Raw genomic sequence first — 24,798 nt, 5'->3', positions numbered from 1 at the left:
CATTCGATGTCAGTTTTGGTTTTTGCTGAGTAAACACAGAACTAAACCAGTAATTTTTAAAAAAATGAATGAAAGAATGAATGGAGTGGGGGAAAAGGTACAGTCACACACTGCTGGTGGGACTGCAAATTGGTGCAGCCACTATGTAAAGCAGTGTGGAGATTCCTCAGAAAACTAGGAATGGAACCACCATTTGACTAAATCATCCCACTCCTCGGCATATACCCAAAGGACTTAAAATGAGCATACTGTAGTGATGCAGCCACATCAATGATTATAGCAGCTTAGTGCACAATCACTAATCTACGAAACCAACCTAGGTGCCCTTCAGCAGAAAAATGGATAAAGGAAACGTGGTACATATATACCATGGAGTAATACTCGGCCATAAATAAGAATGAAATCATGGCGTTTTCCAGTAAATGGATAGAACTGAAGACTATCATGCCAAGTGAAATAAGCCAATCCCCCGAAACCAAAGGCCAAATGTCCTCTCTGATATGCGGGTGCTAACACAAAGTAAGGGGAGGGGAGGGAAGAATAGAAGTTCATTGGATTAGACAAAGTGGAATGAAGGGAATGGAGGGAGTTGGTAATCGAAAAGACAGTGGAATTCAATCGGATGTAACTTTCCTCTGTTCACATATGAATATACGACCAGTGAAACTCCACATCATGGACAACCACAAGAATGGGAAGTTAGACTCCATGTATCCATTATGTCAAAACACACTCTACTTTCACGTATATATAAAAAGAATAAATAAAAAATTTTTAAAAAGACCAAAAAGGACGACAGTTCCATTAGTTCTCCTGGATCTTGGTGGTAGAGGGAATCACATGCCAGAGCTTTGGTGTCTTACACATTGTGTTGGGAAGAACTGACATTTTTTATGAAACTGACTATTTTATGAAACTAACTAGAAATCCTTCCAGTTATTTAGGTCTCCAAGGAGGAGCTGGCCCACCAGCCCCTGTCTCCTGAAATCGACACTCCTGTGTAGTGTGCCTGCTATGGTTTGGATACGAGGTGTCCCCCGAAAGCTCACATGTAGACAATGCGAAGAGGTTTGGGGGAGAAAGGATTGGGTTCTAGTCTTAACCCAGTCAGTGACTGAATCCCTGATGGGTGGTGGCTGGAGGAGGTGGGTGTGGCTGGAGGAGGGGGCATTGGGGGCGTGGCTTTGGGGTCTCTATTTGTCTCTGGAGAGTGGAGTCTCTCTCTGCTTCCTGATCACCATGTGAGCTGCTTCCCTCCACCACACTCTTCCTCCATGATGTCCTGCCTCCCCTCGAGCCCAGGGATGGAGTCTGCTGTCTGTGGACTGAGACCTCTGAAACTGTGAGCCCTCAAATAAAACTTTTCCTCCCCTAAAATTGTTCTGGTCAGACCTTTAGTCACAGCAGTGAAAAAGCTGACTAAACCCTGACTGGTTGGTGTGACTTAACAGGGTATGGATAGTGGTGTGTGGCTTCTGAGGCTTGGTCATAAAAGGCAATTTGGCCTCCACCTTGGCTTCTTGGATGACTTCTCTGAGGTAAGCCAACCACCATGTTTGGAGGTCATTCAAACAGTCATATATAAAAGGGTTCATCTCCCAGCTCAAGCAAAACCTTCAGATGACTGCAGCCTGGGTCCACCCTCACTGCAACCTTATCAAAAATTCCAAGGCCGGGCTGGGGATGTGGCTCAAGCGGTAGTGCGCTGGCCTGGCATGCGTGCGGCCCAGGTTCGATCCTCAGCACCACATACAAACAGAGATGTTGTGTCCGCCGAAAACTAAAAAATAAATATTAAAATTCTTTAAAAAAAAAAAAAATTCCAAGGCCAGAAACACTCAGTTAAATTGCTCCTGGATTTCTGACCTATTCTTCTTGTTTGAGACCACTAAGTTTTAGGGTAATTTGTTACGCAGGCATAGGTAACTAATGTAATTTCTAACTAACATCAATTAATATTTAGCACTTTTCTATGTAGAGAACATTTTCATTAGATTTAAAAAGTAGATTTATTCCTAGATTATTTGATATTTTTTAATGCTTGTATAAATAAATGGTAGCAAAGACGGCCCCTGAATCACAGTGGTTCAACTTGTGATTTTTAGACTTGATGATGGTAGGAAAGCATACTTATATAACCATTCTGTTTTTCAATTTTGGTACAGTATTCAATGAATTACATGAAATGTTCAACAGTTAATTATAAATAAAGTTTGTGTGAATATTATTTTGCCCATCTCTAGGCTAAGTCAAGTGTTCTGAGAATGTTTAAGATAGGCCAGGTTAGCCGGGAACGGTGGCACTCACCTGTAATCCCAGCAGCTCAGGAGGCTGAGGCAGGAGGATCGTGAGTTCAAAGCCAGCCTCAGCAAAAGTGAGATGCTAAGCAACTCAGTGAGACCCTGTCTCTAAATAAAATACAGAATAGGGCTGGGGATGTGGCTCAGTGGTCTTCAATCCCCAGTACCAAAAAAAAAAAAAAAAAAAAAAAAAAAAAGGCCAGGCTAAGCTATGATGTTCAGTAGGTTAGGTGTATTAGATGCATTTTCTATGTACCATATTTTAAACTTACCATTGGTTTCTCAAGTTATAATGTCACTGTTAAGGAGCAGGTACATACTTTAAATTCCATTTTCTATTTTTTATGTCTGGCATGTAGAAAAACACTTGATTTTTTCATACTGATTGTGTATCCAAAAACAATACTAATTAATTCTCATAATTTTAATGATCTATAGGTAAAATGTTGTTTTAAGGTGCCATAGGTAAATTTGTTCATGTGAGTACTTAATCTGCAAGTTCTCTTGGTTTTCTATGAACATAATAATATCATCTGCCAATAATGACAGTGCTGTGTCTTCCTTTTGAACTCATATGTCTTTTCTTTCTTTTTTGCCTCATTTTCCTGAGTACAGTACAATGTGGAATATAGCTGGTGATAGTGGTTTCCTTATGACATTCTCAGTCTCAAGGGGAAAAACTTCTAAGGTTTTAATTAAATTTAAGGTTTGATATATATGTACCAAATATACCCCCCACCCCCGTACACACACACATTTGTGTTTTTTGGTAGATAATGCCTATCAAATTAAAAAGTTCTCTTTATTCCTGATTTCTAGGAGTGTTTATCTCAATCATTTTATAAGATGATTTTTTTTGCAACTAAATGATCATATGACTCCCTCCATTATTTCTGCTCATGTAGTGAGTTAAATTGATTGATTTTAGAAGGGGAAATGAAACTCCTATTCCTGAAATAAACCTGAGTTCATTGTGGCGTTAGGATTTTATCTGTTGATACATCACTGAACTTGTTTCCTATGTTGTTTAGGATTTCTGCAGCTATGTTCATGAGAAAGAGTGGCTTGCTATTTTTTTTGTAGTGCATCCCTGAGTGTTTGGTATCAGGATCATGGCCTCCTGATAGAAGTCTTTAGAGTATTTTCTATAGAATTTATATTAATTCATCCTTTTAAATACTTGGAAGAAATCACTATTGACCCAATTTGAACTGAAGTTTCTTTTTATTCATGTTTTTATTGTGCATGATCATTTTATATAATTGTGGGGTTTGTTTTGACACAGTTATGAATGTGTACAATGTAATTTTCTCCATTTCAATCCCTAGTCTCAGCCCATCATTGCCCCCCTACCTCCCCCTGATCTCTCACCTCTACTCTATTGGTGCTCCTTTTATTAATTTATTTTAAATTGATGCCTTATAGTCATATGCAAAGGTGGAATTCGCTGTGATATATTCATACATGCACATAGCATGATTTGGCTAATTTCATTCTGCACTCCTCCCCTTTCTCACCCCTCCTTCCTTCCTTTCAGTCTCCTTCCTCTATTCCACTGTTTTCCCTCTTATTTTCTTGAGATCCCCCTTTAAAAAAAAATTCCTTATTTCTCTCTGACCTCTGTGTTTCAGAGAAGGCATTTGACTCTTGACTTTCTGAGTCGGGCTGATTTCACTTAGCATGATGTTCAGGTCTGGAGTTTTCTTTATCAAAAAGTTTTAAATCAACATTCATTTTGTAATAAATAACAATTAATAACAAATAATTCTAATAGCAATCCTTAAATGATTATTAACTAAATACGAAATTATGAAATAATAGTTATTATTAAATTAATGAGTATTAGCTAATACTTATTAAAGTATTGCTCTTAGTTGGAATAGGGTTGCTTGGGGCTGGGAATGGAGCTGGGTTGGTGAATTTCAAATGTTTGCATTTGAAAAACGAATCCTCCCAAATGACAAATGCATTGTAATTGGTCTATTTATAAAATTCATAACTACAGATTTTTGAAAGTAATTCATCATGCACCGATGAGCACTGGCGTCAGCCGTAAGTCTTTGGTGCAAAGTTGAACCAGGATCGTTTTCTTTCGCTGGAGTTTGCCGGGGGTCCCATGAGTTTCCCTCAGAGAACATGGGGATGCCTTTGTGGAGGTGACAGCCGGCTGGAATGTCTCCTGCCTCTGCCATGACAGGTCCTGAGTCCAGAGTCTGATTATGGAACATAAAGAAAAAGCCTGGTACCCAGTCACAGTGGTGCACACCTGTAATCCCAGCGACATGGGAGGCTGAGGCAGGAGGATGGTGAGTTCAAAGCCAGCCTCAGCAAAAGCAAGGCTCTAAGCAACTCAGGGAGACCCTGTCTCTAAATCAAATACAAAAAGGGCTGGGGATGGGGCTCAGGGGTTAAGCACCCTGAGCCACAATCCCCAGCACCCAAAAAGAAAAAGCTTGCTCATATCCCATTCTGTGGACGGAGGAGTTAGAGGCCCTTTTCGGGGAGATGACGCTGAGTTTAGAAAAAGAAAAGTTTCAACACTTTCCTTCCTTGGCAGTGGCTGCATCCCTGGTCAGCTGCCATCTTCATCGGGAGACAGGCTCCAGGGGGCGTGGGTCCACTCCCAGGATCGCAGAAACGAGCCAGGTTCTTCTCATTAGTGGGGAAAACTGGAAGCCGAGCCCTGCAACGCGGGATTCTTGATGTTTTTTACTCCTCTGAACGTGTGAGCCTAACTCAAGGTAAGAAATGCTTGGGGTCCTGTTAAAGTGACACGCTAGCTGGGGTGTCAGGAAGGGGAGGGCGCCGTTCCAGAGCCAGGGGAGGCTGATTCTAAATGATCCTTTAGTGCCAACAGAAAGGTGGCCGCGGAGGCTGCCAGGTTACTATGGAAACAGCAGGGGAGGGAAGAGACCTCAGCCGTCATGGGGAGAAGCCATGGGGTTGTGAGATGGTACCTGCCTCCCGTGTCTGCTGCTTTCCTCTTATTAGATCTGTAGATGATGGGGAGAATGCTCCTCAGTATCAACAGCCTGAAAAGTATTTAGAAACACGTGAACCTAAATTCCTTGTGCGCTCTCTCACTCTCTCTCTCTCTCTCTCTCTCTGTCTCTCTCTCTCTCTCTGGTACTGTAGATTGAATGCAGGGGCCTTAACCCCTGAGCCCCATCCCCAGCCCTATTTAATATTTTATTTAGAGACAGGGTCTCACTCAGTTGCTTAGGGCCTCACTCAGTTGCTGAGGCTGGTTGAACTTGTGATCCTCCTGCCTCAGCCTCCCGAGCTGCTGAGATTACAGGTGTGCACCACCACACCCATTGATTTTTTTTTTAATGTATTTTATGTGTGAGTTGTAACTAATAAACAGAAAAAATATATTTTTTTCCACCTACAACTGCAGGGTAACAACGAGCAGGAGGGAAGGTGTCTTATTGTCACCTCCTATTATTAAGCATATGGATTTTGGCCATCATAAGAATAACTGCTGGTTAATAGTGTGGCTGATAGTTTAAGTCATGAAGTTTGGTGTCTCTCATGCCTGAATAGCTACTTGCACCACTGCTCGGAAAGTTCCTGAACCTGTTTGTGGCTTCTAATTCAAAGTGACTTAATGCTGTTAGAGTTGTTATGAAGATTAAATGAGAAAATGTACACATACAGCTTAGTGTGATGCTTGGGAACACAATGAGAGTGGTTGAGTGCCCCAGAGTTCAATCCTTGGTAACCAAAAAAAAAAAAAGTGATAAGGAAAGTCACTGGGAGATTCCTGTGGCAATAGTAGAATTTTGGGGACAGAATAAAGCACTGTGCAGAGTCGTAGTTCAAAGGTAGCCCTAATGACTCATTAGGTCTAATGAAAAAAGATGGAAAATTTCCCTTTGCTTTATGAACCGGTGATATTTGTCAAATTTGGCTCAGTGCAAATGCTATTGGAATGCATCTTGCAAACCTCTGAGCTTTGCATATAAATCTGAACTCGTCATTATTGCAAAGATGCTGCGTAGATTGTTTAGGGGCTCCGACCATGTGGTCGAGTGGTTCCAGAGCCCTGGGTGGTCCAGGAGTAATCAAGAGATGCTTTCAATGCCCTTTATCATTTCAGGGGGATGAACTTATCACTTCCTGAAAGCAGGATGAGAAATGTATAGTCCACGCTCTGTTAGAGACTGATGTATGCCCATTTTTTTATAGCTTGGTATTGGAAATAAAACCGGATGGTGCTCACATTAGTGGGAGATTAAAAAAAATAAGGAGAAAAATTTCTTCTCACTCGAGTGGGTTTCTAACACCCAACACGGCAAGAAAGCCGGAGTGAAAACAGCTCCCGGGGTGCTCGTCAGTTTCCCTCTCTTCCCACTTTTCTAAAGCAGCAAACACCTCTGAGGGAGACCGAGAGAAAGATGTGGTTTTGGAGATGTTAATATTTGTTTGGCGAAGTGTTCTGTGTCTTTAACTTGTGATGAACTTTCAGATAGAAATTCGGGGAGAAACATTGATAGGGGACAGCTGATCTTCCAAAGAGAATAGAAAAGCCAATCTGAAAAGGGTTATTCCTACAAACTCCTTACACGATCTTATCCAGTCACTGGAAAAAGCTAGAGTAATGTTACTCCAAGAGACGAGAACCAGTCTGGAAGTGTACAGAATTGGGGTTACGAATATACCTTAACTATTTCAAATACTCTGCGTGTTCCCTAAAGTGAAAAGTGTATTAATAGATAAAACGAGATAATTCAGGACAAGTCTACTCAAAATCAGGAAGAATAATCAAAAAACTTTCACATACATGAGCTGCTTGGCCTGGAGTTCATTGTCTTTGAAATCCTCATGTTGAATAAGGGCTGTTGATTTGATCTTAGGTTTTTACTTTACTCAAGAATAAGACTGAAAATTCATGTTGGGGTCAATTATTTCAACCACCTGGGTCAGATCTGAATTATTATGAATACTGAATAAATGCAGACTCAAGGAATTTCTGGAATGACCATTTCCCAACTACATAGCCTGAGGAATTAAATCTGTGCTTTGAATCCAGGAACGCTTAACCCCTGAGCCACATCCCACCCCTTTTTATATTTTATTTAGAGATAGGGTCTTGATGAGTTGCTGAGGCTGGCTTTGAATTCATGCTCCTCCTGCCTCAGCCTTCCAAGCTTCTGAGATGATAGGCATGCACCACTGTGCCTGGAACATATGTTCTAGATAGTCCCTGACCTGAGAAGATTAAAACCTCCTGAAATAAGTGAATTAAAAAGTGAATTATAAGTATACACTCCATATATAGATACCTAGACAAAACATTTATTTTTTGATGAATTTTAGAACTTTATAGGTGTCAGAAGTCAAAGAAAAGACAAGAATCAGGGTGTGTGTGTGTGTGTGTGTGTGTGTGTTCTATTTACTAAAATTAGCCGACAGTAACATGCTATCAATTTCTTTGACCAGCTAGAAAGTCCTTAAAGACAAAAGAAAGTTCTCTTCAACTGATTTGGTTACAAGGCTTGTAACTTTTCAGGGTTTTCAATGTTTGGATCACTTTTTGCAATTAGTAGATTCCATGGTTTGGGTGTGGTTTGAGTGTTCCCCAAGAATTTATGTGGTTGGAGGCTTGGTATCCAGGGTGGTGCTGTTGGGCAGTTCTGGGGAACCTATAAGAGGGAGCCCCTGGGAGCTTTTTGGGTCCTTTGGGAAGTGCCTTTGGAAGGTGGTTCTTATGAGTCTCCTTGGTAGTTCCCATGAGACTGTTGTTATGGAAGCTGAGTCTGGCCCTGCCCAGTCTCTCTGCTCCTGGGGAGAGATGGAATCACTTGTTCCTACCATTATTCTCTCTGCTATGAGGTGATATAGCTGGGGTGCTCACCACACAGCCTGCTCTGTGCCATTTGGACTTCAAAAATGGTGAGCTACATAAACCTCTTCTTTTTCAAAAGTAACTTGTGTCAGGTATTTTGTTATATTGATATGAAGCTGACTAAAACAGTAGGAAGAGCAAATGATAAAATTTTGATTGCTTTTCCTTTCTTTTTTTTTAAATATTGATTTTCTTTTTTAAAATACATGACAGCAGAATGCATTACAATTCTTATTACACATATAGAGCATAATTTTTCATATCTTTGATTATAAACTATGTTCATGCCAATTCATGCCTTTATACTTGTACTTTATTTTTTTTTATCACAATTCTTATTACACATATATTCCACAATTTTTCTTATCTCTGTTTGTATATAGAGTATGTTGACACCCAATTTGAGTCTTCATACATGTACTTTGGATAATGATGTCCATCACATTCCACCATCCTTGCTAATCCCCTGTCCCCTCCCTTCCCCTCCCACCCCTCTGCCCTATCTGGAATTCATCTATTCCTCCCATGCTCCCCCTCCCTACCCCACTATGAGTCAGCCTCCTTATATCAGAGAAAGCATTCAGCATTTGTTTTTTTGGGATTGATTAACTTCACTTAGCATTATCTTCTCCAACTCCATCCATTTACTTGAAAATGTCATGATTTTATTCTCTTTTAATACTGAGTAAAGTTCCATTGTGTATATATTTTATCCATGTGTATATATATTTTTTTATCCATTCATCCACTGAAGGGCATCTAGGTTGGTTCCACAGTTTGACTATTGTGAATTGTGCTGCTATAAACATCGATGTGGCTGTGTCCCTGTAGTATGCTGTTTTTAAGTCCTTTAAATTACAATTATCTTATATTAGATAAAGGTGCCAAAAACATGCACTGGAGAAAAGATAGCATCTTCAACAAATGGTGCTGGGAAAACTGGAAATCCATATGCAACAAAATGAAATTAAACCCCTATCTCTCACCATGCACAAAACTTAATTCAAAATGAATCAAGGATCTAGGAATTAAACCAGAGACACCAAAGAAAAAGTAGCCCTAATCTTCATCATATGGGATTAGGCCCCAACTTCCTTAATAGGATTCCTATAACTCAAGAATTAAAACCAAGAATCAATAAATGGGATGGAATCAAACTAAAAAGTTTCTTCTCAACAAAAGTAACAATCTGTGAGGTGAACAGAGAGCCTACATCCTGGGAGCAAGTTTTTACCCCTCACACATCAGATAGAGCACTAATCTCTAGGGCATATAAAGAACTCAAAAAGCTAAACACCAAAAAACCAACCCAATCAACAAATAGGCCAAGGGTCCATTTGAGACACTTCTCGGAAGAGGATATACAATCAATCAGCAAATGTATAAAAAAATGTTCATCATCTCTAGAAACCAGAGAGATGCAAATCAAAACTACTTTAAGATATCATCTCACTCCAATCAATCAGAATGGCAGCTATTATGAAGACAAACAACAATAAGTGTTGGCGAGGATGTGGGGAAAAAGGTACACTCATACACTGCTGGTGGGACTGCAAATTGGTGCAGCCAATATGGAAAGCAGAATGGAGATTCCTTGGAAATCTGGGAATGGAAGCACCATTTGACACAGCTATCCCTCTCCTCGGACTAGACCCAAAGGAATTGATTGCTTTTCTTAAGATGATCTTGGTTCCGGAAGCCATAAGGCAAAACTGGGGGTGATTTTAATCCCATCTCATGATTTACTTATACATTATTGAAACTCCACCAGTAATAAAAAAATCGTAGTTCAGAACAGCATAATATCAGAAATTAACAAAGAGTAATTTCTCCTCCTGAAATTCTTGGGACTAATAATACTCCCAGATAATTTTCAATGATTGAGGCCCCCAAAGCACCCCTCTCCTCCTACCTTTGGAGCACCCCTCCCCCTACACCTTAGTTATGAAGGTCCCAAGGGGACACCCTGCTACACCTTGGGGACTGTAAAGAACCCTATGGTCCCCAAGGTCCCAGCTCAAATTAGAGATAATTTCTCCTGATCCACAGGTTAAAATATTGACAACACTTATTACTATTAGAAGCAAGTTTATGTGCTTAAATCTTGCCAGGTTCAGCATAAACATTGACAATGATAAGTTGGGCTGATGAAAACCAATCAATACCATTTCCCACACTTCACTTCTGTAATGCTTCATGGAATCACAGGTGATTAACTGCAGAGAAATATGTCAGCAGTAAAAATTAGTGTTATCTGTGGCCCATGTTTATTGGTAATTTAATTCTTATAAGTCAAATGATTTTGACTTAATGTGATTCTAAATTACATTAAAATCACGCAAACCAGAGCCAAAATATTCATTACTATGTAAAGCTCCAATATTCATGATGAATGAAACTTTGCTTAGATTTATCCTTTGTTAGAAGTTAACTGTGTCACCTATAGTTAGACATTTGTGTGATTTAAAATAGGAGAAAGAAATATTCGTTCATCTTGGGTGACCAGAGCCTCTGACTCAGGGGATGTTCAGGTTTTAGCATATCTTGTTTTGGTTGAAAAGTGAGTCTCAAGAAGAATCTTACCACAGCCTGGTTAGAGACCTGTGAGATATTGGGGCCAAGAAAGAAACAAAAGGCACCCCCCCAACCCACCCCCCAGCAACACGACCAAGTACCAAACCAATAAGCAAACTGGGGAGACATGATTCTGTGAGATCCTGGGGGAGTCAGGGCTCCCAGGCTCTGGAGAAGTGATCCACAGCAGCCTTTCTCAAAGGTGGGTCTGTGCGGTGGGTGAGATCCTGAGAAGCTCTCCAGAAAAATGGTTCTAGAGACGAATACATTGGAGAAGTGCTGTACGTTCCACTCTTCCCTCGGAGACTCCTCGGGCATGTCGGTCTATTAAAGCAATTGAGAACATCACCAGTAAAGACAAACAGACATCCCACATCTCTAGCACGGTCCAACATTGACCGGACCCCTTCCCTGTAATGGAAGTTCTGTTTCTCGGAACACACACCAGGGGATGCTGATCCTTGAATGTATAAAGGCTGACAAGCTGAGAGGTGAAAGACTCTTCACTGAGAAAGAAATGCTAAGAGAGAGCCACAGATCCCAAACTCCTGGCAGGGTGCTGGGGTCCTCCGCACAGGGTTCGATCTCCATCTAAACCTGCCATCTGAGTCCTTACCTCCCTCAAGGTGGGAAAAAAACTGGCTCAGAAGTTAGGAACCGTGGACTCCATTCTCTCCTCTGCAGCCCAGGACCTTGGGAAAATTAACTTCTCAATCGGAATCTCGTTTTTCTCCATTGTCAAGGCACGGAGTTTAAAGAAATGGTCTTGATTGTCCTTTCTAGGCCCAATTAGATGCTTCTATCTTGACTATTATACTGGGGAGAACATAGGATTTGCTTGACAAGAATTTTCTTTGTGACCAGTTTTTTTTTTTTTTGAATGCAAAATGAATGATGTATGAAATAGAAATCTACTCTACAACCATAGGTGGATAGGTGGCTCTTAATTTTCATTATTCTGGCAATTGTGTAAAGATGGGGAGTCACAGGATGCAACCTAGAAGAAACTAAGTTTTGATACTATATATTCTGTCGTTCCACAATTTTAATTTTTTTTAAAAGAACAGTCCAGAAACTTCCAGCAGCTAGATTTTTAATTAAAGCCAAAGGGCAAATTTAAAATTAGTTCTTTTAATTAATTGTCCCTTGGGTTATACATTCTGTGACTACAGTGTTCTTGGTTATTAAACACAGTTTGCACTATGGGGAAAAAAAAGAAAAATTAAGATGTGGTTGGAGCAACTGATTAAATGAAGCCAATGTAAAAATATGGAGAATTACAATAGAGCAGATTATTTTGCTAAAGTCAGTCTTTTCCTTTAATAGAAAATAAAATTAAATTAATTGGACAGAGAGAAAACTTATAATTGCCAGGGAAACTAAATCATTGATCAAATGCCATGTATTGCTGACAGTTGTTTTTACATAATTCCTATTAATTGGGCTCTGTAATTAATTAATAATTTGGAGGTCAATGACTTAAAGTCATTTGTAAGTTTTTGTACATTGCATCCTGATTATATAAGAAACTTTGAATGAGTCCCCAAATTGATTCCAGATTATATGAAGATATATTTCTATATTGGATGAATCTATTTTTTTTTTTTTTTTTGGTACCAGAGATTGAACTCAGGGGCACTCAACCACTGAGACACATCCCAGCCCCATTTTGTATTTTGTTTGGAGACAGGGTCTCACCAAGTTGCTTAGTGCCTCACTGTTGCTGAGGTTGGCTTTGAACTCATGGTCCTCCTGCCTCAGCCTCCTAAACCACTGGGATTATAGGCGTGCACCCCTGGGCCTGACAGAATCGAATCTATTTTTAAAGTATCCATTTGCAATAGTCAGTTCCAGGCATGAATAGCAAGCATTTGATCAGAAGTAGAAATCAAGGTCTTGAAAATGAAAGCTGATAATATGGCCTTTTCCCCACGGGCCTACGACCCTCTTACCACATCAGATCAAGAGTCCTCTATCTTGACTACATATTACCATTGCTGGGTATGTTAGTCAGCTTTTTATTCCTGTGACCAAAATACTAGACATGAACAATTCAGAGGAGGAAAAGTTTATTTTGGTTCATGGTTTCAGAGGTCTCAGTCCATGGTTGGCTGACTCCATTGCTCTGGGCCTGAGGTGAGGCAGAACATCATGGCGGAAGGGTGTGGTGGAGGAAAGCTGCTCAACTTGCTCAGGTTATGATGGAGAAGCGGTGGTGGTGGGGGATATAATTGGGGGGCAGACGGAGAAGAGAGGGAGGGAGAAAGAGAGAGAGGGAGATTCTTCCTTGGACCATACCCACCTGCCTTTAGTTAATACCCAGTAGTTCTTTTGAATTGTTAGTCCATCAAATGGATTAATCCAGTGAGAAGGTTACACTCCTCATAATCCAATCATCTCCTAGAGCCTCACCTCTGAACTCTGTCGGAAACCATGTTTTCAACACATGAGCTTTTAGAGGGATATTGCAGACCCCAACCACAACTCTGGGAAGGTGTTTAAGGCTGTACTTGAGACCAATCAAATCAGACTCTGGGGATATAGAACCTAGGTGTCAGTTCCCGAAAGATTCTGGTATGCAGCCAAACTTGATAACCAGTGAGCAAATGTCACCCAGTCGATGCATTTCCCAGTGGAGTGGCTTGGTATTCTGGCATGGGTTGGGCGACTAAGTAAGTTATGGGGGAAGAGCTAAAGAGAGAAGAGGGAGAAGATGATTCAGAGGTGAGCACTGGAGACATTTCTAGACTCCCAGAGTAGATGCCTGTTGTTTCCTTCTGCCTGGCAGACACACTTGCTAACAAAACTGTCTTCTCCTTCAGGGACTACCTCACCCTCACATTCCATGTCACCCTGGGGATGGATAATGGTCAAGTCAGGCCTACCAGCTTCCTGCTCCCTGATCAGATACTCGAGCCAGAAGATAGGTGGCATGGCCATTTTGGTGACCATGAATGGTCACGAGAAACTTACTACTACAGGAATCCCTGGAGGTATCTGGTTCCTATGATTCTGGGGCCTGCTTATGTAGCCATCCTGAGTTCTGGGACAGAGCCTGCCTGTGGATTATCACTTAAGAATCCAACAGGGTGTTCTACAGTCTCTGAGGTTCCAGTTCAAATCCATTTGGAGGCCTTGTAGCATTCTGTTTTGGGGTGCACGAGGCAGTCCTGTATCCTCATTTTTTTTTTTTTTCATAATGCAGCTCACGGTGGTTTTTGATGTGACTACAAGCCTTAACACACACAGACTTTTAACTGAATCCCCTGTGTATGAGGATGGTCCTGAGACTACCTGAGGCAGGAACAGGGCCTTCCCACCCCACTCCAGTCTTCAAGGTCATAATCAGGATAACCTCCCACCCTTCTTATCATTCTGCTTTCCTTGTGAAGCCTCATTTATGCATTTTCATTTTGGAAGTATGAAGATCGTGGAGAGAAATTCATAGCAAAGGTATACTTTCTGAACAACCGGATTAAAAGCTTATCACATACAAACATGGTTCTAAATAATGCATGATCCTTTGAACAGGAGCCCAAATCTACTCATGATAAAGAAGAGCTCTTATTTCCTCTATCAAGCGACGTTAAACAAAATTATAATACTGCCATTAAATCCAACTGTACACCAATAATTTTTCATTTCCAGTGGTACTCTTCTTTATTAAAAAATCTTTATTAAATAACAAACTATGCCAGCTAATATAATAAGTACTTCCTTGAGCTCAATATTAACGTACTTGGCACACGATTCAAGGCCATCTACCAGAATGCAGGAAGCACACGATTTTTGCCTAGTGATTCACTGAGCAGAGACCCACGGATACAACCTTAAAGACCAAAGAAAGACTCCCCGAGTTGTCCAGGCCCAAATCACGGGAGTGGTGAATTGTGCTGGGCGTGCAGATGGTGACTTCTTGCTAAACCTGAATCCATGCAGCTAGATTATTAGAATTCAAACATAATTGGTAAAAGATTAAAAAAGAGAAACAGCAAAGCACAATGCTAAGCAGCTTAAGTGATTAACAATGTTGTGATCTTTGGCAAACGCCGGATAAACTACAATGAAACAGAAACAGCCAGCAATGTGTGAGCCTAAAGTCTGATTGGTTCATGTTGCCTTTTGAGACTCTTAGGAAAGGTACCTCTCACCTAGGAATGTTCTGGTAAAGACAGTCGGGTGAACAAAAAGGATCAATTTATCAGGTGTTTTTTTTTTTTTTTGATCATCATATTTTTATTTTTAATACAAATATGTCATAAAATAAAAGGTACCCAGGCATCTGGTAACAGATACATTTTCTGTAGTGTATATCAAGCCATCATTTACAGGTTAACACTGCAAAAAAATTTGAATGAATAATTCTTAATTGGTTTACATAAAATTATATGTCAGATGAGAATGAATAAGAACCCATCCAAAGTTGGACTATCTTGTCACCATATGAATTCCTTCACAGCTGCAAAATCCCACCCATCTACCCAGAGAACGTAGGTTTCCTGAACATTGAACATTATTTCCAAAATGGATTCATGTCTCTCGGGGCCTTTGATTCTGCAGTCCTGGTGCTGCTTAAAGGACCCGGCGCGGCTGTCCGCTCTGCGGGGAGTGGCCGTTCTCCGCCCTGGAAGGGGGCACTACACCAACTCGTAGTATTTCCCAGTCTGGGGGTCAAAGTAACAATTCAGGCACGGGTCGTACAGTAAAGTCAGCACTTCCTCGTCCTCTTCCACACTCAGGTCTTCGTCACCTGCAGGGAAGGGAAACCACAGACCTGTTAGCCACCGGAATGACCCGGAATCGCTCAAGTGCCACCTGGGGGAAGGACAGGAGGCAGGTGCCACCGTCTCTCCTGGGACATTTCCTTCAGGTGGGTGAGAGTTAGGCTGGAAGGGAGATGTGGAAGTGAGGGGCAGAGGAGGCCCTAGTGCCTGCAGGGCCAGCTTCCCCTGAAGGGTCAGGAAAGCAGATGGGGCCAGGCACTAGGGAAACCTGGGCAGGAGTCAAAATTACTAATCACAGCACTAGACTCCTACACGGTCCAGAGCTTTACCAAATGCAGAGCGACACAAATGAAATGACAGACTAGGGAATCAATCCTCATTCATACATCCTAAAGAGGCTACCAAATATGAATTAAAATAATTAAGGTCATTTACAGTAGAGGATACATAAAGCAGAGAATACATACAGAAGACAACATGTCAGGTGATCTGCAGTTTTATCAGCAGTAGGAAGGTCTAAATTTGCTGGGGAGATAAACATGGTTTAGTTTTTCTTTTTCTTTTTCTTTTTTTCTTTTTTTTGGGTGGGGGTGGCAGGTACTAGAGATTAAACTCAGGGACACTTGACCACTGAGCCACATCCCCAGGTCTATTTTGTGTTGTATTTAGAGACAGGGTCTCACTGATCTGCTTAGGGCCTCACTAAGTTGCTGGGGCTGGCTTTGAACTCATGATCCTCCTGCCTCAGCCTCCCAAGCCACTGGGATTATAAGTATGTGCCACTGTGCCTGGCTCTGTTTTCCTTGTGACAGCTGTTGAATGGCTTGGGAGAAAACTCTCACAGCCTGAGTCATAATAGTTTTCCATAAATAACATGATATTTAAAGAAATGTTTAACAAGGATGCTTCCTGATCCCCTTTTGTGTCCAGTGTTGCTAAGGGCTTTGGTATTTGGACATGTCATTCAGAGACTCTGTGCAATAGTTCAGAGGCCAATGTCTTGTCCTCCGAGCCAGAGAGGATCAGGTAAAGGAGGCGGTTAGGACAACACTCTTCTCTTCATTAGCACAGGCTGTTAAGGACCAAGCAAAAACAAGCATTGGGCTTGGATCTCACCAGGGTCAGCTTTGGAAGGGCTGGCAGTGGGCTTGGAATGGGGGCTCAGCATGAAACAGAAGCTCAATTGCAAGACTTTCCTGACAGCGTGCATGCAAGTCGATGATCTGAAGTGTCACTGCCCAGAGTAAGTCAGGGAAGGAGTGGTGGAGGATTCTGTCTCACCCAGCCACAGTCAGACCAGGCTGATGTGTGGCCACTGTCAGGACGTTGACAGACTGGAGTGAGGTCCAAGGGTGTGGTGCTCGGGTGTTGAGGGTTTGAAACCACACCATAGCCACTCCTCTGCCCATCCTCTTGCAACCATCCAAAACATTTAACCTGAGCTACATGTTGGTGACATAATGAGTTGAAAAAACGGGAGCTGTTCCCGAGGAGCATGCAAAGAAACATGTGAAGCTGGGCGCAGTGATGCACGCCTGTAATCCCAGAGACTTGGGAGGCTGAGGCAGGAGGATCACAAGTTCAAAGCCAGCCTCAACAACTCAGCTGAGACCCTGTCTCTACATAAAATATAAAAAGTGCTAGGATGTGGCTCAGTGGTTAAGAGCCTCTGGTATCAAAAAAAAAAAAAAAAAAGTGGGTGCAATGTCTGTTCAGTTGACTCTCGTGAGTTGAGAGCAGTGCCTGCAGTCTTTTAAAAGCAGAGCTTAACTGAGGTACGAGGAAATCTGTCTTGCTTGTCTCTCAGTGGTCGAGTGCTCCAGGGGTGAGGAAGCACTTGCTCAAAGACCCTGATGAACTGGTGGAATGGGCAGGTCTTATTGTACCCATTATACAGATGAGGGGGTCACGGTTTGCATAATTAAATAGCTCATCTGAGGTTGCCTGGTGAATTAGAGGCAGAGCTGGGGACAGACCAGGTTCCCAGAGTCAATTTCAATGTTCTTTCTAGTATACCCTGGTTAAAGAAAAATTAATTGAGAAGCTATAAATCTAGAGCCCAGGGTTCCTACATAATAAGCCTGACTCGAGGTAAACAGCAAAACAAAACTTAAGCTCAATCAATCAGAAACTGTCAAACTAAGTCAGGGCTTTCCAATCAAAAATACTTTCTTGGTCTCAATTTTGAGAACGCCTTATAAAAGTCTCCCCCATCCCCTTTGAGAGGAGTTTAATTGCTGGCGGCCTGGTGCTGATTCACGAATTGTTGTCAGCTCAAAATAAACTCTTTAAAAATTTAATGTACCTAAGTTTGTCTTTTAACACCATGCTTGATGCTTTTGTGAAGGGGGTGGTATAACACATTTAATTGGGAGCTATTACATAAAAGGAATTTCAACATGGGAAAGAGTAAAAAAAAAAAAAAAAAGTGCAAGTGTCCTACATTTAAAAATATCAGATTTGGAAATAAGAGGAATTTGATTTCTCATATTTCAGAAACTGCCTGTGAACATCAGAGAGTCCATGTGGCAGGGCAAAGAGCTGGGAAAGCACAAAGACACTGGACTGATTAACTCCAGGAAGGAGAAAGTCTGCTGCAGGTGACAGTGGCCCTTAGGGCTTCAAGGATGAGGGGTGGCATGCGAGTGATTCTGTGGGGTTCCAGGAGGAGGCACTGGGGCCGCAGGGTGGAAGTCAGGGGAAGCCAGATTTTGGCTGAGCACAAGAAAGAATTTTCTAAGCATTCGTTGCTGACCAGCAAATGGAACATGTCCTCTGGGGAAGGGCCAAGGGGGGGCTGGGCAACCACTCGCACGGGGATTTATAGATGACCCTTCATGTGGTGGGGGGAAAGAACCAACGGATTCCTCTAGGGCCTCTGATGACCTTCTATGACCCCTGCCTATGGTGGTTTATGACCTTCAAGTACGCCAGGACTTTGTATCCGCGTTGGCACAACAAAGGGGAGGGTGCCTGTCCTTTACTTTCAGGTATCCAATCTGTCATCTCTTTAACATCTGGGATACTTCAGAAAACTGAACAAAATCAGTTTATCAATGAGAAGATTGTGTGCTGCTGTGGGATTGAGCTGGGCACGGTCTAGTTGTGTTGTGACACAGAAACACGAAACAAAAACAGCCACTGAAGATTCATGAGGAGTTAAACTGGGAGTCACTACTGCAGAGGGGCTAAGGGCACCTGGGGCTCAAGAACCCATACACCTGGCGACGAATGGGAGGCTGCTGTTTACTGCCTCAACAACTGCAGGCTGGCTAGAGGTCAGTTCACCTCACTGGACCTTGGCCTCCTTGTTTCTAAAATGGTATCAACAATTTCCTATTTCATAGGGTTTTGTGGAATACTAAGTAATGCATAGCATGGTGCACATAGTAGTTGTTTAATAAATGATAGTTACCGTAATAAAATAATAAACCATAAGCTATGACTTTTTAAAAATTTTTTTAGTAACTCAGAAGTATCAACACAGCTTAAAGCATGAAGGAAAGGCTTCATAGAGGCAGACAATATGGCATTTAGATAATGGAATTAGACTCCATTGGTCCAGATCCTATTTCTGACCACAATGTTGCTATGGGATATTGAGAAAATTCATAGTCCAAGTCTTCTTTTCCAGTATTTAAAGTGAGGATAATAATAGTACCTGTCATAGTTCCAACACGGACTAAATAAGTTTCCTTAATAATACTCAGTATACACAGTGGATACTCAATAAATATCATAATCATCATCATGAAAAACAGTGATTAGGCATGAAAGAATGAGAGGGGCATTTTCATTTATACCTTATTTCCTACTGAAAACCGAATCTATTTGTTTTTAACTACTGACAGAGGGGAAAAAGTGGATTTGAATAGAATCAGAAGCCCCCAACTATTTTTTTACATAGGACACGACGATGAATTCATCTTTGACTTAAAACAGTCCTTAGACCAAAAACCATGTATGTTTCAAAAAGTTTTCCATCAGGTATAATATTAAAAGTCACATATCACAGAGAGCGATGATTATGAGTCGCACTTTCTCAGGATGTGCTGTTTGATTTCTTGTCTTCACTCCATCAACACACTGGGGGAGCTGACCTCGGGCGCATAAGAATTATATACTATATAATTGCTTAGTGCATTCTGTGCCTGTGCTTTACAAAAAAGATAGAATTTTAAGTTGGTGCTATTAAATTAGAAAACTCAACACATTTTACAACCAGTCAGGAATCTTTCAAGATGAAAATAACCATTGTAATGGTCCGTGGGTCTTTATCACCCACTGCAAAGGAATCAAAGTAGATCCAATTCATTAGTAGAGGTTTTTGTACATAATGCATACAAACTGAAGCAATAACTGCGATAGAAATGCATTTGTTCCAATACATATCACTACAGGACCTCATGCATTGCCACCATGGGGGCTACGACAGGTTTTGTGGGTTTTACTACCAAAGCGCTAAGTGGATGAATGTTAAAACCAGCAACAATAACATTTGTGCAGAAATTGGGTGAGATTATGTATAATTTCACATTGAAATAAGCGCTTTCAACTTACATAAAAGGTTGTGTTTTCATTGCAACTTCATTTTCAAAGCCTGCAACTTACATCATTTTGCCATTGTAATCCCTACGTAATGAAATTATAATATCATTAAGCAATTACTACTATGATGTCAAGCACTGGGAAATGTTTTGAAAGGTAATTATCCTGCATGGGTATGGGGTAATTTTCAATTATATTCTTGGAGAGTGCAGAATTTGTTTTTCCTCAAAAATGCTAAATTGCTCTATTTTATTTTTAAGGCTGGCTACAGAAAGTCTAAAAGGACAAATTAACAAATAAAACCATTTTCTGCTACCAGGCCAAGAGCATCTGGACAGGGGTCCAAATTGCATTTTTATTCTTTAGCACATAATAAAGCCATTCCTGGTAAAGTAAAATTACCTTTCAGATAATAATCTATTTACAAACTTTGAGCCTCATCTACTTTGAAATAGGTTAACAGGAGACAGAACTAACAAAGCCACACCAAACGCAGCCACAGTGGCTGTCCTCAGTGAGATCAGCTCGGTAATAACCGGCCCTGTTCACCTTTGAGAGGCAATTAATACAAACGTTTAATCATGTTTATTTAATGCATCTTAACCATAGACAGTAGAAAACCTCTACGTGTGAGCTAAGTCTTCAAGCTTGAAAATAAAGAGTGTGGCACTAGTTTATCAGATTTAAAAATCTCTGAATCAAGACACTGCACTTGATTTTTCGACTTTCTGATGCTGCCATCTAGAATTAAAAAAAAAAAAATAGTTGATGCATTTTTCTCTCCTATAGATCTCCAGAACTGATTGACGGCATTTTGATGTGCATACTAATACACTATTGTTTAAACAGTTCAGCAGTGAGGGAGGGTTCACCATGAGGATGGGTCAGCCCTGAAGATCAATAACAATGACACTTGAGATAAGATTTTGCTGAGTGCGGAGACACCTGCAAATGCTCCCCCTGACATCACTCATAGTACGGTGAAATGAACTTGCACTGAAATCCTGGACGTCCACTGTGAGTTCTGATGAATTGTGTTCTTCAGCAAACGTGCGCCTTTGAGTAGGAGAAAGACAAATGACCAACAGAGGAATAGAAATATTGTAAAGACATTTTCTTCTATTAGAAAGCTATTTGGTTTTGTTGGAACTCCAGTAACATCCTGTGATTACTGTTCAGGTGTCATTTGGGAAATAGTTACCTTTTGTAAAAGCTAGTGCCTCTTATACGGACGATATCAATTAAGGGCCAGGTTGAACAATTTAGTTGATTAATTAGGGGTTATTGTAATTTCAATCTCTCTAGGGGTTACGGTTTGGATGTGAGGTGTTCCCCAAAAGCTCACATGTTAGACAATGCAAGAAGGTCCAGAGGAGAAATGTTTGGGTCAGGAAAGCCTTAACCTAATCAGTGAATTAATCACCCGATGGGATTAAGTGGTAACTGAAGGCAGGTAGGTGTGGCTGGAGGAAGTGGCTTATTGGGGGCGTGGTCCCTCCTAAAAGCCTGATTGGGGGCAAGGTGTTGCCATGGAGCTATGAGGAAATGCACCCCAGTTCCAGTGAGAGAGGCTGAGCCCGCATCCTGGACCAGGACCCCTTCTGGGTCGCATGTTGCCGGGTGGAGCGGGGTGGATATGTAGGTGGGAGAGGTTCTAGAAGAGAGAAGAGGGCATCTGAGACGTGAGGCGAGTGTTGACTTATCACTCCCCAAGGAGAAGACAGCCCTGGACCTGATGGCCACTTAAGAGGCAAATATTTAATCCAGAAAGCTCCAAGAAAAGTGAACTTTCTAGATGTAACAAGTCACAGTGGACATTCCAGTTGTGTGGTTCTTATCCATTTAACTGGGAATTCTATGGTAGGACAGAAGACAGGGGGTTAAGGGTCCAGAGGCTCTGGTCAGACAGGCTGTGGCAGTGTCCTGCTCCATATTTGGTGGATCTGTGACCCAGGCTTGCTCCACCATCTCACTACAAACTGGGGACATGACACCACCCCACGCCTGCCAGTGCTGGGGGAAGACAGGTGCTGGCACCTAGGATGCTTTATTCTCAATAACGTCTCTCGTTATTTTTTATATCACCCATATTGCTCTTTTTGAGGAAGATCTACTTTGCATCTTCAATAAATCTTCAAGGTATAAAAAAAGATCCAAAGAGTAGCTCAAATCATCCTCAGGTTTCCTGTGGCCCACAGACTCACTTGTTCATGTATCATTTTTTTTTTTTTCTCTTTGGTACCAGGCATGGAACCCAGGAGCATTTAACCACTGAGCTACATCCTCAGCCCTTTTTTATATTTAATTTAGAGACAGGGTCTTGCTAAGTTGCTCAGGGCCTCACTGAGTCGCTGAGGCTGGCTTTGAACTCTCAATCTTCCTGCCTCAGCCTTCTGAGCTGCTGGGATTAAAGGCGAGCACCACCACGCCTGGCTCACTCATCAAATATTGACGGAGTGTTTGCTATGTCCTGGATGCTACATTAGGCACTGGGGATGCCACATATGTTCAACGAAGCATAATGTTTAGACTCGGAGTATTATGTAAATGTCAAGTAATTGTGTGGCAGTAAACAGGAGGTCTGTGGAAGGAGTCCTCTGCTAGAGTGGAGCAGGCAGCCCTGGCGAGCTGTGAGGAGTCATGAGACTTTTATCATTTTTTTTTTTTTTTTTTTTGGCAGTGCTGGGCCATCAAATCCAAGTCCCTGTACATGCTAGACATGTGCTCTGCCCCTAAGCTACATCTCCAGTCCAGTTTTTGTTCTGGCAATTTCGATAGTACATCTAAAAACCAGGCATCTGCTGTCTCTGTTTCTTTCCTGTGGGAGATTCATCTCCTCTGTGGCTCTACCATTGAAAAGGCACGAGACTGCTATTCAGAGGAGACGGGCAACTCCCGAAACCCTTCGGAATTCCTTTCTTAACTCGAAGTCTGCGTGAGCCGTGAGGTCTTCAGGTGGGAGAGAGAGGTCGTTATTATTCCATTTGGAGCTGGTGGGCATGAATAATTGAAGGGTCATATCTGTAAAGGAACAAATGTCAAAAACAAATTGACAACTATTCTTCGAGCCAAGTATGGTTCATTTTCAAAAGGTCAGTTTGGAGGTTTTCTTGAGTAAGTTCTGAAATCTTAACTTCCTATTTTTATATTTCACATGAGCTCCCAGAAAACACATTTTCAGTAAGCGTGGAGGGCACCGGTGCTCCTGGTAATTGGTATTCAGCAAGTACATTACAGCCCAGGAGGAACTGCGAGGCGCCAACTGTTCCCCATCCAGTCGGGTGGCAGGGATCACAGAGCAGCGCTGTTCCTGCTGGTCGCTCGGCCCACTTGAAGGTGGCATTTACACACTTGAGACATTCTGGCTGGGCAGAAATTGGCTGTGACACAAACTCTCACTGAATAAAGTAGGCACAGGAGCCTCGGGGTCGAGATGTAACTCATGCACTTCTTTTTGCATGGACTGGGTGTGTTTTCTAGAATTCCAGACAGTCGGCCGTCTTTCCCTGCTGTTAGAAGGCAGGCAGTCACACTGCAGGTTGGCCTCCCGTCTCTGATGGAGGTGTGGTGGTCCAGCGTGTCACCTCGAGGATCTTGGTCCCAGGGAACTATGTGGAAGGTGGAAGATGGGGTAACAACACCCTCGGAAGGCTATCCGAGTGCCCAGAACGTGGGAAGATGGAATACAGGTGAGCTGTTATCTTTATCCCCCAAGTCTGAATGGCCCACCTGCCTTCCCTGGGAACCAGCACAGATCATACTCACAAGCCAACAAAATGTTTCACAGAAAGACATGGATGTGGAGGAGTCTGGGACCCAATCCTAGCTGGGGCTCTGATGGGACATTCGACTGTGGGCAAGTTATTTACCTCCTCGGCAAACTGAGGAGGCCCAGCACCCCTGTTCACCAGAGGCCCAGGGCAGAATCCTGAGAGCCTGACTCTCCCCATTCAGCCAAAGCAGCTCTGCTTTTAGCCTCTTCTGCCTTTTGGGAAACCACATGAGCTCTCATTTGAAATAAGTGTTCACCGCTTAAAACTAAAGTTTAAGAGCCACTGCCTAAGGCGATCTATAACTTTTTAATTGCTAAAATGTATGGGTTTAAGTTCAACACTTTCATGTTTGAAATTCAGAAATATCCCAATTATACCAAAAAACCAAAATTAGGGAGAAAACTGAAGGTCAGATTTCAATGAATTGTCCTCTTTTTAATGTATTTTTTTATGGTTGTTGTAGGAAATGACCAGTGGAAGTCCATTTCTCACCTTCCTGCCCTCCCTCCCTCCCTTCTTGTCTTTTTTCTAATGAGAATTTACAGAATCTAATATATGCCAGAAATGGCAAAGGGACTTGGGATCCAGGAAGGAGCAAAAGACAAAGTCTCTGCTCTTGAACATTTTTAGGCTACTTAGGAAGAAAGACAATAAGTAAATCAAGATTTGCAAAAGACAAAAAGGCCCTGAAGGATGTGTTAGGAGGGGAAGGAGAGGCCACAGAAGGGGGGAGTCCCACCGACTTAAGACTGTGGCCAGGCACTTCCAGGGTCGGTCCATCTTGTGCTTCACTGGGCTGCCCTCACCCTCAGTCTGGTCAACTGGGGGCTACCTGCCACTTCTAACAGGCATGGGTGGGAGAGCAGGCAGGTCCAGGGCTGAAACTGTGACCTGAGGGGTCTCTCTCTCTCTGGCTTTAAGAACCTAGCTTCTTTACTCAGCCATCAAGAAGAATGAAATGAGGCCACTGGCTGGTTAATGTATGGAACTGGACACACTCATGTAATTGAAATAAGCCAATCCCCCAA

The 24,798-nt window shown here is 42.0% G+C and overlaps 1 protein-coding gene across 3 annotated transcripts in view; it reads right to left on the bottom strand.

Annotated features, from left to right (window-relative positions):
• Window positions 1-15,004: 15,004 nt before the first annotated feature.
• Window positions 15,005-24,798, bottom strand: part of Cfap20dc (CFAP20 domain containing) — a 133,944-nt gene continuing 124,150 nt past the window's right edge. For all 3 annotated transcript variants that reach the window (XM_076867961.1, XM_076867970.1, XM_076867980.1), the window contains one exon: window positions 15,005-15,475. In XM_076867961.1, the coding sequence (XP_076724076.1) occupies window positions 15,363-15,475 (113 nt within the window). In that variant the 3' untranslated portion in view covers window positions 15,005-15,362. The remainder of the gene's footprint in view (window positions 15,476-24,798) is intronic.

This window comes from Callospermophilus lateralis, chromosome 1, assembly GCF_048772815.1.
Source record: "Callospermophilus lateralis isolate mCalLat2 chromosome 1, mCalLat2.hap1, whole genome shotgun sequence".
NCBI lineage: Eukaryota > Metazoa > Chordata > Mammalia > Rodentia > Sciuridae > Callospermophilus > Callospermophilus lateralis.
The sequence above is the reverse complement of the archived record's forward strand: the minus strand, read 5'-3'. Positions and strand labels throughout refer to the sequence as shown.